This window comes from Melopsittacus undulatus, chromosome 7 (genome assembly GCF_012275295.1).
Source record: "Melopsittacus undulatus isolate bMelUnd1 chromosome 7, bMelUnd1.mat.Z, whole genome shotgun sequence".
Taxonomy (NCBI): Eukaryota; Metazoa; Chordata; class Aves; order Psittaciformes; family Psittaculidae; genus Melopsittacus; species Melopsittacus undulatus.
In genome coordinates, this window is record NC_047533.1 from 29,123,640 (window position 1) to 29,137,904 (window position 14,265).

The 14,265-nt window shown below is 35.6% G+C and overlaps 1 protein-coding gene across 3 annotated transcripts in view; it reads left to right on the top strand.

Moving 5' to 3' along the window:
- Nucleotides 1-13,194, top strand: part of CEP135 (centrosomal protein 135) — a 39,109-nt gene extending 25,915 nt beyond the window's left edge. For 2 of the 3 annotated variants that reach the window (XM_005149072.3, XM_031048992.2), the window contains exons 20-26: nucleotides 1,919-2,029; nucleotides 3,802-3,987; nucleotides 4,909-5,118; nucleotides 6,088-6,290; nucleotides 9,160-9,264; nucleotides 9,669-9,815; nucleotides 11,799-13,194. In XM_005149072.3, coding sequence (XP_005149129.1) covers nucleotides 1,919-2,029; nucleotides 3,802-3,987; nucleotides 4,909-5,118; nucleotides 6,088-6,290; nucleotides 9,160-9,264; nucleotides 9,669-9,815; nucleotides 11,799-11,820 — 984 coding nt within the window. In that variant the 3' untranslated portion in view covers nucleotides 11,821-13,194. Of the gene's footprint in view, nucleotides 1-1,918; nucleotides 2,030-3,801; nucleotides 3,988-4,908; nucleotides 5,119-6,087; nucleotides 6,291-8,082; nucleotides 8,817-9,159; nucleotides 9,265-9,668; nucleotides 9,816-11,798 lie in introns of those variants that run through there. The other variant, XM_031048993.2, reaches the window with a different exon arrangement.
- The last annotated feature ends 1,071 nt before the right edge of the window (nucleotides 13,195-14,265 follow it).

Consider the following 14,265-nt stretch of genomic DNA (forward strand, 5'->3'; position numbering starts at 1 on the left):
GCAGTGAAGACCGTGGCAAAGAAGTCATTCAGAACCACAGCCTTTTCCAAATCCAGGATAGCCAGTCCTCCTAGTAGCTTCCAGAGGGGGCCACATTGTCCCTAGTCTGTCTTATATTTGCAGTGTAACTATAGAATCCATTCCTGGTATCTTTAACATCCCTAGCCAAGTGTAATTCTAACTGAGCCTTAGCTTTTCTAACCTGGTCCCTAGCTTCCCGGACAGCATCCATGTATTCTTCCCAGGCCACCTGTCCTTATTTCCACCTTTTATAAGCCTATTTTTTCCCCTTGAAGTTTCCTCAGCAGCTCATCATCCATCCAAGGAGGTCTCGTGGCCCTCCTGCTGCAGTTTCTTCTAGTTGGGATGCAACACTCCTGAGCTTGTAGCAGGTGATCATTGAATATCATCCAACAGTCTTGGGACCCCTGCCATCTAGGGCTATATCCCATGGAACCTTACAAAGCAGGTTCCTGAAGAAGCCAAAGTCTGCTCTTATATGTATATAACATAAATGTCCAGTGTTTTATAGGGTAAGTAGCATTTTTTTATTGAGCTAAACATTAGAAAGAACATAGAGAATATGTGAGTTTGATTTAAAGAGTTAGCTCAGAGTTTTGTTGCTACTTCTATTCAGTTTGTATAGCAAATGCAACTGTTGCAGCTCATCAGGAGACTCATGCTATGTATGGTTTTGATGCTGAGATACAAATATATGTTTGAATTCACTAAATGCTAACACTAAAAGTAATGAGAACCTTGTTAGCTAAACTATTTATTTCAATTCCCCTCAGTCAACCTGGCTGAGTCTGAAGCTAGAGAGTACAATATAGCAAGATGTTTTAACTGAGGTAGTACCCTGAATAGTTCTTGCAAAACCTACTGTGCAATACATAAATATGCGGGTGTATTATTGAAGTTAGACTTGCCATTAATAGGTATCAAAAGTGTGGATTTAGATTAGATATTAGGAAAAAAAATCTTTATTGTGAGGGTGCTGAAGCACTGGAACAGGTAATTTGTAGATGCCTCATCCATGGCAGTATTCAAGGCCACATTGGACGGGGCTTTGAGCAACCTGGGCTAGCGGAAGGTGTCCCTGCCCATGGCAGAGAGGTTGGAACTAGATGATCTGTAAGATCCCTTCCAGTCCAAACCATTCTGAGATTCTGTGATATATGACGACTAAAGGTTTCTCGGTGTGCTTGGGAAGGCTACCACAGAGACAAGAGACCTGATTTCAGCATATGCTAAATAAGTCTCACAATAAAAAGGCTGCCATTAATGAATGTTAATATACCACAAAAAAAAAAGATGAAGGGAAAGAAATAAGACAATATCCTCTATTTCCCCTCACGTTTGACAGTGGGAGTAGAAGACACATGCCTTTTTGGCTCTCTGGGCTAGACTCAGAGAAAAGTGAGAGCTGAACCTGAGAAATCCAGAATTAGCAATTCCAACATCTCAAACTTATTCCAAGGTGCCTTTTGGATGTCTAAATGTGATCTTAATAATCCATTTAGTGATCTTTCAATTCTACTTTAAAAATAAATGTTCTGTTTGTTATAAAGTTGACTTTCCTTCACTTGGGGATAATGAAGCCTAAGGCTAGAAAAATCCCAGCTCCCCAACTTCTGTATGTTGAATTTTCCAAAGATCAGTAAGGTGTGTCATCAGGAAAACTGGTGTAGTATTCATTATTTTCTGTGATGATTCTTGCCTCGAAAACTCCTTGTTGTATCTAAAGTACTATGGAATATTTCTGAAGCCTTCAAATCCCAAAGGGCTTTGACTAAATTACTTAAAAGAATACAGTAAAATCTGGGTATATGCAATTACATTGATTTAGCCTGGTACAGTAATATATAGTGATTAATTCACTCTAATGCACTGTTTTGCCTTTATGTAATCTCTTTAGGCTATCAGTACTGAGCTTGAAGATGCAGTACGTGAAAAAGAAGAAATGAAAACCAGGGTTCATAATTATATAACTGAAGTTTCTAGATTCGAGACCTTGATGGCTTCAAAGGTATAATCTGTAGGCAGTCATTGCTGTTTTCAGTAAATCCATTGGGCTTATGGTATCATTAGAAAACAAATCAAGAAATGTATAGTTTGGGTCCTGTTCTCCCTGCCTGTCACATTTCTTTCTTTTTTTTTTTTTTCATTTTTTCCTCTGCACTGTTTCAAGCTACTGTTGGATTCATATAAAACCTCCTTAGATCTGAAGCACTGATAAATTCTGCACATCACAATTTTGTTGACTATTGCAGTTGGCTGTAACACTGGAGGATGACGAACAAATCATGTTTGAGCATTATTTTGCTTTTTGAGAAGGCAACCAGTAAAATATCTGGTACTATTTAGTGATTATAGGCAACAAGCAGCTTAAATGTTGTTTTTTAATATTTTACACTTTTAAAAAAGAGAAATTTTATATGTAGCTTTGCAGGGAAGTGTAAAAATAGCACACTGGAATATTTTCTCTGACTGGTAAGAGTTAAGAGTTTTTGCTGTACTGACAAAACAGTGCTCTTTTAAAATGTATTTTATCCTGATACTTGGATTCAAAAGTGTGTGAATTAAAATGTAAAATCATTTGAAACAAATGCAATTTATGTCAAGACAACATGAACTGGTAAATCCATTAAGTGATTTGGAATAGGAAAGAATGAATTTTGATGTGACTTTACATTGCATGTCTAGATGAATGCATGCAAAGTCATTCACTTTTTACAAGTAGAAGGTGAAGGTCAGTAGTATGTTAGCTTAGAAGTCTCAATTTAGAATGCTTGATGTTTAGTTATTAAGAATTTGATAATACATCATATGTCCAAAGCACTTCAGCTACAGATGTGGCCACAACTTTGGCAAATGAGAATCCAGTTATTTACGTCAGGTACTAAAGCCAGTGGCCAATTAGGAAAGTTTGGTTTCAGGGATTTGTCTAGTGTTACATCCAAATGTTGCCTGTGGAGATGGGGAATTTACTTTTCTGCACAGTGTTCTCGTGCTTAATTACGTGTTTCTGTTTCCTAATGCACTGCCTTGTTCATCTGCACCTTCCAAGTTATGCGGGAAACATGGAAGAAATTTCAAAATGAGTAGCTTTCCTCATTAGATAAATTTGACTCATACTAGCAACATGCTTATCCCATTGTGCCTTACATGAACAGGGGAAGAAAGGAATGGAGCTAAATAAAGCAGAAAACTAAACACTGCCTTATAATATGTACTTGCATGTGGCAAAATGAAAATTCAGAAGCAACATTTGTTTGATCACTGCATAACTAATAAGCAGTAAAGCTTTTGTTGCAGTTTTGTACTTCTATGACAGACTGCTTAGGTGTATGTACCCAAATAGGTTATCAGTCTTTCACGCACTCCTGTAATATAAATATTTGTAAGAGCACATGCAGTAAGTAAAATTGCTTAATATCGACTCCCACTGGAATTTGTTGGAAAGTGCAGCAGTAGGATTAGTATATCTCAGTAATGTGACCCTTGACAATGCTGAGAGATCCAAAATAACCCTGCCCCTGAGAACTTTTAAACTCATTAGCAACCACCAAGTGTAAATACTTCCATTTAAGAAAACTGAATGCTGTCATTGTATTTATTTACTATTTGGACTTGCAAAAGGGATGATGCCCTTTGGTAGCTGCCAGGTAGTGGGATTAAAAAAAATGGAGAAAAATCTACTTTCTTCTGGGGAAAACAAGATGATATTGTAGGGAGTAGGCATTAAATAAGATCAAGCAACATGTTGACCATTACAGAGTGATTTACTGTTTCATCTAGGAAAAAGAAAATGAAGAGTTGTTAGAGAAGTTCCGAATGGTCCATGCACAAGCAGAAGACTGGGAAATGAAGGCTCATCAAGCTGAAGGAGAAAGCACCTCAATACGACTTGAACTCCTTTCCATAGATACAGATCGGAGACATCTTCAAGAGAAAGTAGAGCTTCTGGAAAAAGAGATTCAAGGGGTAATAACTTGTGCAATGAAATTCTGTCAAGGAAAAGTGGGATACATTCAAGTGTGTAGTAATAAGGTCAACATACTTTTTTTAATACTTTAGTGGAAAATAATTAATATACATGAACGCTTCAAATGTGGAAACAGTAACTGATTTTGGTTAGATGTTCTTTCTTTCTCCTTTCCCTGTTTTCCCAAAATTAGAATCACACTGTGTATTTTAATACTTTTAGATCTCTTTTGTTGGGTGATCAATGGTGTTATGTTACTGTCTCTGTAAGAACCTTCTGTTTAGTTGCTTAAAAATATTTGCATATAGCTTTATCTGTATTTTGTTAGCTAACTTTATGGGTATTTTGTAAGCTTGGTTCTTAGATTTCTTTGAAGCTTTGAATGAACTATTTGAAGCATTGGTGGCTGGACTAAAGGTAAAAATGTGGTCATAGTAGTCCACATCCAGAATCAGGATGGCCTAATGCTGAAACCTAGACCAATAACATAGAAAATAATGATGTTTCAGTTTTAGAAGCAATAACTTTATGAAGATCAAGGTAGGGTATAATAGTTGTGGATTGACCGTGTTTTGTCTCATGCTTTTAATTAGCCCAAAAGCTGAGTAAAAAAATTATTGTATTTTGGGGCGTTTAAGCTAATTCTCTTAAGCTGGAATCCAGCCCCATTCCACTTCTATATAGTACTTGTATAATTCTTCAAGATGGTGATTAAAAATTGCAGAGATGCTTTATTAGTTGTTCTTAGCTGTGATTTAGGAGATGAGAAGAAAGGAATGTAATACAAAGTTAATTTTATAGGAAAAGCTAATTTTGAAGGGAAAAGAAGGTGTTAAAAAAAACAACGAGCCTGTTATCCAGCAGAGAACTGTTTACTCAACGTTTAACACTGAATGGTATGTGTATTTGTCTTTGTTTAGCATATCTTTGCACATCAAGCATATGAATCTCAGATCTCCTCCATTACAAAAAAAATGTCCAAATTGGAAGAGGATGTTAAACGTGAAAATCAGGATAAGTCTTCTGTGTTGGCGGACCTGGCTTCTGTGAGGGAGCTCTGTGTGAAACTTGAGGCTAACAAAGACCTTTTATCTCGACAGCTGACAACCAAAAGCATGGATTATGAAAGGGTAAGCAGCAAAGGCAAATTTAATTTGCTATGATAAAATATTTTCCTTTGCCTTTAATGGTTTTTGGAGAAAACAATAAATTGCTTCTGAGAGAAAGGTAAGTTAATTTACATCACTAGTTTTGCATTTATATCTAGATTGAAAATTTTTCAGTATACAGATCTGTATCTGTGGATTATATACACAAAGAGTTTCTTTCATTATCACTCTAATATGTGGCAGCAAAAACTGACATACCACAGAGACAAATTATATTTATTTGGTTTTATGTACTGCTTTAATTTACTCAAATTTTCAACTTTAAGAAGTTAGTATTGCACTTCTTATTTAGATATTAAAGATTCTTCCTTAATGGATTTTTTCAGTTAGATTGAAATTTAGACTGAGCTGAAGTTTATCAAATATTTTTAAATGGTTTAAACAGTTCTAAATATCTATAGTTTCTGAACTTTTTTCTTTACAGCTGGTTGTTATGTCTTTACTTAGTGACTTGGTCAGGTTTCTTGTTACTGTAATATTCAAGATGTTGAGAACAGTAGTTCTCATCCCTGCAGAATTTGTTTATAGGTCTGGTGAGGAAACAAGCATCCTTACATTTTCAACAAAAGCCAAGAAGCTACTTGTGAGCTAACCTAGTTAAATAGAATGAAGTATAGTACATACTGGTTTTGTACTTGTGCAAAAGCCTACTGTTGTTAGAAGTCGATTAGTGTTCTGGGTACTTAGGTAAGCATTCCCAGGACTCAGTAATCCAGCTCCCACTAGAACATTTGACAGATACAAACCTTGAATAGTTTTAAACTAAGTATAGTTTTAAATAATTGTAGGCTTTAATTTGTTTTGTGAGCTCAGTTTCCTAGTAATTTTTATGAAGCTTACAAGTATTTCAGGTCTTGTATCAACTGTTCATGAAAGAGAACTGTGTGTTGTAAACCAGTATATTAGTAATGCATAAAATTTGTGCCCTAGGTTCTAGGTGAATTAGAAGATATAAAATCAGAAGTAGAGCTGCTGAAAAAGCAGTTATCCAGTGAGAGACTTACAGTTCAGAATCTTGAAGCACTGCTGGCTACTAGTAGAGATAAAGAATTTAAGAACCATTTAACATCCCATGAGAAGGATTCCGAAATTCAGTTATTGAAAGACAAGCTAACACTCGCCGAGAGCAAACTGTAAGTTTTAACAAGTGTATGTTTGTGTTACATGGTTTACAAAGAAACTTTTCCTACCTGATGACACTTATTCATAAAGTCAAATTCTTGATTTTCAGTAAGGCTGAACAGATTTTTGCAGCAATGCCTTTTGGCCTTTCATGGCATCTTTGCAGATCTTTCATATTGCCTTTATTAATCAGCACTCTGGTGGACAGCAGTTTAGTACAAGCATTAAACTTAGTGCTTGTACCTACTCTAAAAGGAAGGAACACCCTGCTGAGTTTTCACAGTCTTGAGAATAAGCACTTGGTTTCTTTCTGGATTTGTCCCCTGCCTGAATCCAGAAAGTTTGCTTTACTTTCTCGGTCGTAACTCTTTCTTACATCAGTCAGGCACAGGAGGTGTGATACTTTTCTTGAAGTTCACTTGTCTGATGTAACTCTACTGTACTTTCAGTGCAGTCACTAAAATCCTGTCCTTCTGATCCTCTTAGTGGACATAGTTACCAAATGGCAAGGTAGCTGATCTGCTGCAGGTGTTATTTCCACCACAGAACCGGCCAACCCATGACAGTTTTGATTTTTTTTTTTTTTTATTTTTTTTAGCTATTGAGTACATTTGTAAGTGTGTGTATGCATTGCAGTATGGTTTGGGTATTTAACCTCTGCATCAGAGTGTATCAGTTCTCAACATATAAATATATATTCTACCTCTCTCACAGGTTGATTTTATTCTTAGCTTGGGGAAGCAATCTAATTCAACTCTGCTTTTTAAGCAAAATGCCATATTTGTATTTTAAGAGCTGAACTATTAAAAGAACACAAATTTTCTTAGTCTTGAGCTATGGTTTGTGTTCTTTTATTGGAAACTGTCTTTAAGTCCTGATTTCTTTAGAACAATGTGGATTCATCAAACATCTCTTCATTGAGATCCTTCTCTTCATTGGGGACTGTAGTGATAGGACAGGGGGGTAGTGGATTGGAGCTTAAACAGGGGGAGTTTGAATTGGATATGGGGAGGAAGTTATTTGCTGTGGCGGTGGTGAGGCACTGGAGTGGGCTGCCCAGGGAAGTTTTGGGTGCTCCATCCCTGGCGGTGTTAGGGGCCAGATTGAATGGAGCCTTGGGTGGCATGGTTTGGTGTGAGGTGTCCCTGCCCATGGCAGGGGGGTTGGGGCTGGACAATCTTAAGATCCTTTCAAACCCTAGCTATTCTATGATTCTATGACCTCAAAGCAAGTTGAAAGTAAAATTTTAATATGTACTGCTCACAAGAAACCCCACCAAGTAGTTTAAATCCATGGTAAATGTGAATTGCTTACCTGCTGAAACTGCCTGTTTTCCTTACTTTGATTAAAGAAGAATCACACAGGGAAGTCACAGTGCTCTAAAAAGGCAAAAGTACTTTTGCTGCTATTAGTATTAGCTGTTAAGGAAAAAGGCCTGTATCATTTATTGTTCCTTTGAAATATAAATGGAACTGAATCTGACACCTATACTAAATGTGGCCAGTGTTTTCCATTAGAGCTAACTGTAGCTTCTCATCCTGCACATTTGTTGAGAGTAGAAATAATTTTTAACACCCTCTTAGAAGAAAGATTAATTTGTTTGGAACAGTGAAGTTAAGGGGGGTATATAATTTGTATCTTATGAAATTCATGTACATTTTTGAATTATTTACTTCATTATTTTAATTTTTGTTTAAATGTCATTGATATGGAATAACCTCAGAACTCACAAAACTCTTTGCTTTCTTTCTTTATTTTACAATAATGATATTGGGCCCTGAATTCTTGCCTTCATCCTGAAAGCATATGCCTGTCTCTGAAGGACTTAGAATAAGATATCATCGAGACCTCTTGTCTACTGCATCAGTTCTCAACATACTGGATCAAGATACCATTCTAGGAATTTTACTGTTGAATAGGGAACACAGGAAAACATATTCTGCGGTTCTTTTTGGATCAATTCCTTGAGTAGTTTACATCTTCCTGGAGTCAGAGACCAGCGGGTGCCAGACAGGAAGTCTGTGACTGAGCTAGATCTGGAACTCTTTTTTCAGAATTCAAGTCCAGTGCTATAGCAATAATCTAGTGCATCTTTGCTTCTCCAGAAGTGACTTTGAGCACTCATCCTCATGTTGTCTTTGAAGACTATGGAATAACAAAGCTGTCTAGATTCTGGTTTAGACAACTTATTTTACATTCAATGATTTTTTTTCCTCGCTTTATAATGTAATTAATGCTGTTTTGCAACCAAGTCTTAACTCATCCAAGCTGAAAAATTGCTAATAAGTCTATTTAATTATGTTACTTAAGATTTTCAAGGCTACTTTTTGGTTTGATTCTCGCAGTTGAAACACTTAGGTACAGACACTACTGGTGCAGTTGAGAAGCTTTCAGACTCCGGGTTTTACTGGTCTGATAGCCAGATAGTTACAGCCTACTTGATACAGTATTTACTTAAGCCATATCTGCTGTGTTTGTATTTTTTGCTTATAGTTAATGTTTTTTACTTCTATTTTTTAAGTGTACACATAAAGACCCCTTCTCACATTGCAACAGAGAATAGTAAATCAATAAATTAATGATTTAAGTGTTTTGTCTGGTTTTATAAATGTTTGTGTTTACCTTTGCCTGAAAAAAAACCCACAATGTATTGTGGTAAAGCTACCTCATTGGTTTGCTAGCTTCTCATTTCTCACCTTAGGGTCTTCCAGAAACATTGTTGCATTCACTTGGTTCTTACTGGTTCTGATTTGTCGTTCATTTTGTCTGTGTGAAACAGCACATTGAATCTATCTTTTTTTGATCTTGCCTTAATTCCTCTAACCTTCTAGCGGGCTGTGTTCAAAGAAAACTTTGTTGCTTCTCATGATCTTTTTTTAGAAACAGCTGTAATAGAGAGATTCCCATACTTCGAAGTAAAGTTGCACAGCTGCAGACTGACTGTGATACTTTAAAAAGGCAACTGACAACTGAACGATTTGAACGGTAAGATGCTATTTTTTCAGGTGACTTATTTCTTCTTTCTCACTTTAAAAATTGTTGTTTTTTTTCAATAGTGGGAAAGAGCTATTATGAAAAATTGTGTTCCTATTGTCATTCAAAACCTAATATTCTCATCTCAAAAACTGCTTAATTAAAAGAGGAAAAACACCTTGCACTGTTTCTGAATTCCCTCATAAATTTTGTGAGTTTACTATTGCGTCCAAAAAAAAAAATCCCTTCTTCCGAAAATAAGAAGAAAGTTGAACAGCATTATGAGAAAACAAGGCTCTTTGAAAAGTACTGTGAAAATCATCAAGTAAACATATGGGGGGAAAAGTTATGTTTCCCTTCTTTAACATCCTGCAGTACTGAAGTGTAATGTAACTGAAATTGCTATGTGTTGGTAGAGAGCGTGCAGTTCAGGAAATGCGTCGCCATGGGCTCTCTACATCATCCTTTCGTGCTTCACCTCCTCTCAGTTCAACATTAAGGTCTCCCTCACGTTCTCCGGAACGTTCCAGTGTAAGGACAACTGAGAAGGCAGCATCTGAAAAGTAAGCAATTTGATTTCACCAGATTGTTTCAGTTTAAGAGTTAGGTTTAAACTGTTCATAAATAGTACTTTTAAAATCATATTAAATTCTTCCACCTTTCACAGTAAGTTCTATGGTTAGCTGTCCTACTATAAAATATTGGTTGGAAACAATAGATGCAAAGTGCTCTTCAAAGACCATATAATGTAATGGATTGACATTTCTGTTAATGGTCTTGCACCCCAGCTTACAGCTTCCAAATATATATGACCTGATTATTACTACCATTAATTTTATCCAAATATTTATTGCCAATTATTGTTATTATTTTTATTTATTATTATGATTGTTAATATTTATTTCCAAACAATGAATGGTTCATATTAAGAGAAATGCCATGAAATTCTCTGAAGTACAGCAATGAAGGAAGGCCACTCTGTAAGAGTGAGTCTAATTAAAATGCACTGACCCCTACACATTAGACTAAACTTTCTCCAAAACAAGTGCATAAAAATAATTTATTCATTTTTCATAGTTAGTGCTTGAATGCTATGAATGACTAAGTTCATGGTCACTAGAGTTCATAAAACAGAAATCAAAACCAACCTCTCACCTGTTGATTTTCACTGACATTTTTTTAGTTTTAGAGATCATTGTTGTTTTAGATAATGCCAGTTTGTGCTATAGGCCTGATTATTGACATCATCTTTGTCCTATACTGCATAATAAATTGCAGCAAAGAGTGGACAGGGAGAGAAAAAGAGTGATTGTTTTAGGAAATAAGTGTTCTATAACAGCTGTATAGTGTATTATAGCATTACATATAAGGAAGAAGTTACTTACTGTGAGGGTGGTGAGGCACTGGAATGAGTTGCCCGAAGAAGTGGCAAATGCTCCATCCCTGGCAGTGTTCAAGGCCAGGTTGGACAGAGCCATGGGCGACATGGTCTAGTGTGAGGCTTCCCTGCCCATGGCAGGGGGGGTTGGAACTAGATGATCTTAAAGTCCTTTGCAATCCTAACTACTCTATGATTCTATAACAGCTCATGAATCTAACTATCTAACTGCTAGAATCTAATTCCAAACCAATAAGACTTTTTGTTGGTAAATACATATGGCTTGTTCTCAATCTCACTTATCAAAAACGCATGCTTCCTGAGAACTGAGGTCAGTGTGACATGATCCACATTGTAAGCAATTTTCTTCCTGTGATTTTTTGGACAAAGCTAAAATGAGAACCATAGCAAACGAGATATTGGTAATGGGGATAAAACAGCAGGGTTTGGGGTTTTCTTTGCTGTGCTGGTGATCCATTATGCAAGCCCTATTACCTTGCAAATCACCATTTTGACTGAGATAATGATAGATAATATATTTCTGAGAATGAACATCATCAGGAGTGAATTGTCTTTAGTCTTCCTTGCTTTACAGTGAGTCCCAAGAGCAATAAAAGTAGTCCAGTTGATGTACGTGAAGAATGAGGTCATGTAGAGAACTATTTTTATCCTACTTGCACACTTAGTTTTAAGAATGACAGTTCTGTACTGTATCTTGTCAGAAAATAACGCATTTTCATTAAGTATGTGTTTTTAAAGTTGTTTTTAACAGCATAATTTATATGCAGTTTGACTTTTTTGCTAGTTTGCCTTTTAAACCTAGCAATGGATTATTAAATTAGAATGATCTCAGTAGTACTATCATTGTCTTTCACTCTACTTATTTCTTCCTGTGAGCTTACCACAGTAATGTGTACTCTGTAGTTACTGTTCTGTAGCATTACAACTGTTTGTCTCTTATCTAGTTTAATTTTCTCAAGAAATCTTCTTTTCTTCCTTGTGTCCCATGTACTTAGGTAAGAAATTGATCAATGAGTCAATGAACTGAATGCAGAGTTTTAGATAATATGCTAATAGTTGGTGTTTCTGAATATCAGAAGAGAATGTGAAGAGACTAAATCTAATGAATGTGATAGCTTTATTTTGAAATTTTGTCTTTCTCTGCCAGAAATGTGAGCTTCAAGGAGTAAGCAGTGCTTGAGCAACTGAAGCATTACCTTGTCGCTGGGGCTTTGTCCTTTTTTGCTTAAAAGTATGAAGGCTGACACGTATTCTACCTCTGTTTTCTTCAAATCAGTATTTACCTTTGAACTTTCTGAGACACCAGGGAAGTAATCAACTTTGCAAAATTCTGCTTTCCCAGCTGACTGGACTGACTGTTTCTTGCTGGTTTGACAGGTTTTGTGTCAAGGCTGGCTAAGCTGTGTTACTATTTTGCAAACATAGTAATTATGAGAAGGAAATGAGTGCTTGATATGACAATCTTTTGTTTTCACTTTCCTATTCTATTTCTGTTGGCTTATCTCACACAGTTACAGAAGTTTTTTATTTTAGTGTGTGCTAACATGGAATAACATATGATTGTCCTAAAAATGCTGAGCCAGTATATGGTTTTTACTCATGATAATTTCCTATACTTGAGGATTTAACAAGTGTATTCTGTTTACAGGTCATTCTTCATAGTATTTAAAAGTATTGGTGATCTGTTTTTGAATATATTTTGTTTACTGCACCTTTTCTTAATAAAAATATATTAATTATTCTTAATGTTTTTGTCATGTAATAACTATTTGTCTCCTTTTGTTTAATCTTTGTGTGAGATTGCATCTTAAACATTACCCAGATTGTCCTGGTTTCGGCAGAGTTATTTTTCTATCTTGAAGGGATACTTTTCCTTCATGCTTGACAAGAGTTGCCTCCAGAGGCCAAGGGCACGACACCAATATTGAATAAAATATGAAGAGAAAAATATTTTTTTCAAGATGTATAGAACTTCTTTAAACACTATAGAACCATTTTTTTAATTGTATCTGGAGATGTTTTTCAAATTTTGGTTGTAAAAGATCAGAATAAAACCTGAAACCCTACACAGTTAAATTCAAGCTGTTGGAGAGGTCACACAGGCCTTTATGTTACAACACACATATTAGGTAAACTGTCTGTAAAATATGTGGCGTATTTAGCAAAGGAGCATTTCAGATTTAGACTATGATGTAAAATGCAATTAGTAATCAAAATCTTGTAATGCAGATAATTGTGTATCACATCATTCTATTCTAATAATTACACACCATTCAGGTTGACATGACATGTTATGTTCATAGGTATCATGCAGAGGATGAGAAGCAGGAGCCTGTCTTGTACGTCTTTGCACTGGCCAACAGTTGCCTAGTGTTGAATGAAAAACTGTGGTTAGCAGCTAACATTACAAGTGTTGCTATGGTGTAAGGAACATATTAAATGATGGGGAAAATATATATGTACATATATATATTTTAGATTTTGTCTATTTTGCATTAAGATTCTTACAGTTAGAAATTATAACTACTAGTGTGTTGACTGGCAATATTTTACCATATATTCATAGATAAATAATTGCTGTTGCAAACTATATATTTAATTTTTCCTATATTGTATCTTGTCAGTTTTGTTATTTAATATGTGTATATATGTATTAAATTTTTCTAATTAAAACCAACTTATAACACTATTCAGAACTACCTGAAAGTATTGGTACCTCATCTAGCTTCTGAGCTATTGGAAGGAATTGTGTATTTGACATGGGTGTGCCTCACACTTTTTACCTTTTAGGTCTCTCATCTGCCACTTACAGGAATGGGGAAACTATCATCTCTCAGTATTACTTACATATCAATACTGTTTGTAATTAAGTCACCAGTTTCTACTGATGCTAATTATTCAGGATGAAGCAGCTCAGTAAGAATGAGAAAAGAACTCGTGTTCTGCTCTTAACATCTCCAGTGGTGACTTTAAAATACCTTATTTTGTATGTAAACCCGTTAAAACTGGAATCTGAACTTTTAAAAACAAAACACGTGTTCCATTTTATTGAAATTACTGTATTTCTTCTTATAAAAATTATATTTTAACATTACAATTAAAACCATAGCACTTCAATTACTGGTAATTTGTACATGAATATCAGTTATGAAGAATTAGTGTATTTGAGCACAGGTGGTATAAAAATAAAACTGTTATCACTTCAGTGACCAAAACCTGTGCAGCTTTCTGAAACTAAAACCTTAGTGATACTCAGACTATACTAAAGCTGTCATTTTACCTTCTCTTACTATTATTTATATACATTTTTGTAAGCAACTACAATAAAAGAGAAGTAATACTAATACAACTTTTCTTTGAAATCGAGTATGTCATTCCATGAAGTACAAAACAAGCACAAATTTGTGGAAGATTTGAATCTCTTTCACACATGATCCTATATGCCATGTGTGAAACAAGCCTTATGTGAGCTGGGATATTAACATGACTCTCCAGGACCCCACTCCAAGAAGCTCCTGTGCTGTCCTCACCTTCTGGAAGATCAAAAGCCCAGGGAAGCATCACGTCCTGCTTTAGCCCTCAGCTGGGGTGAGTTGAAAGCAGAGTGGGGCAGA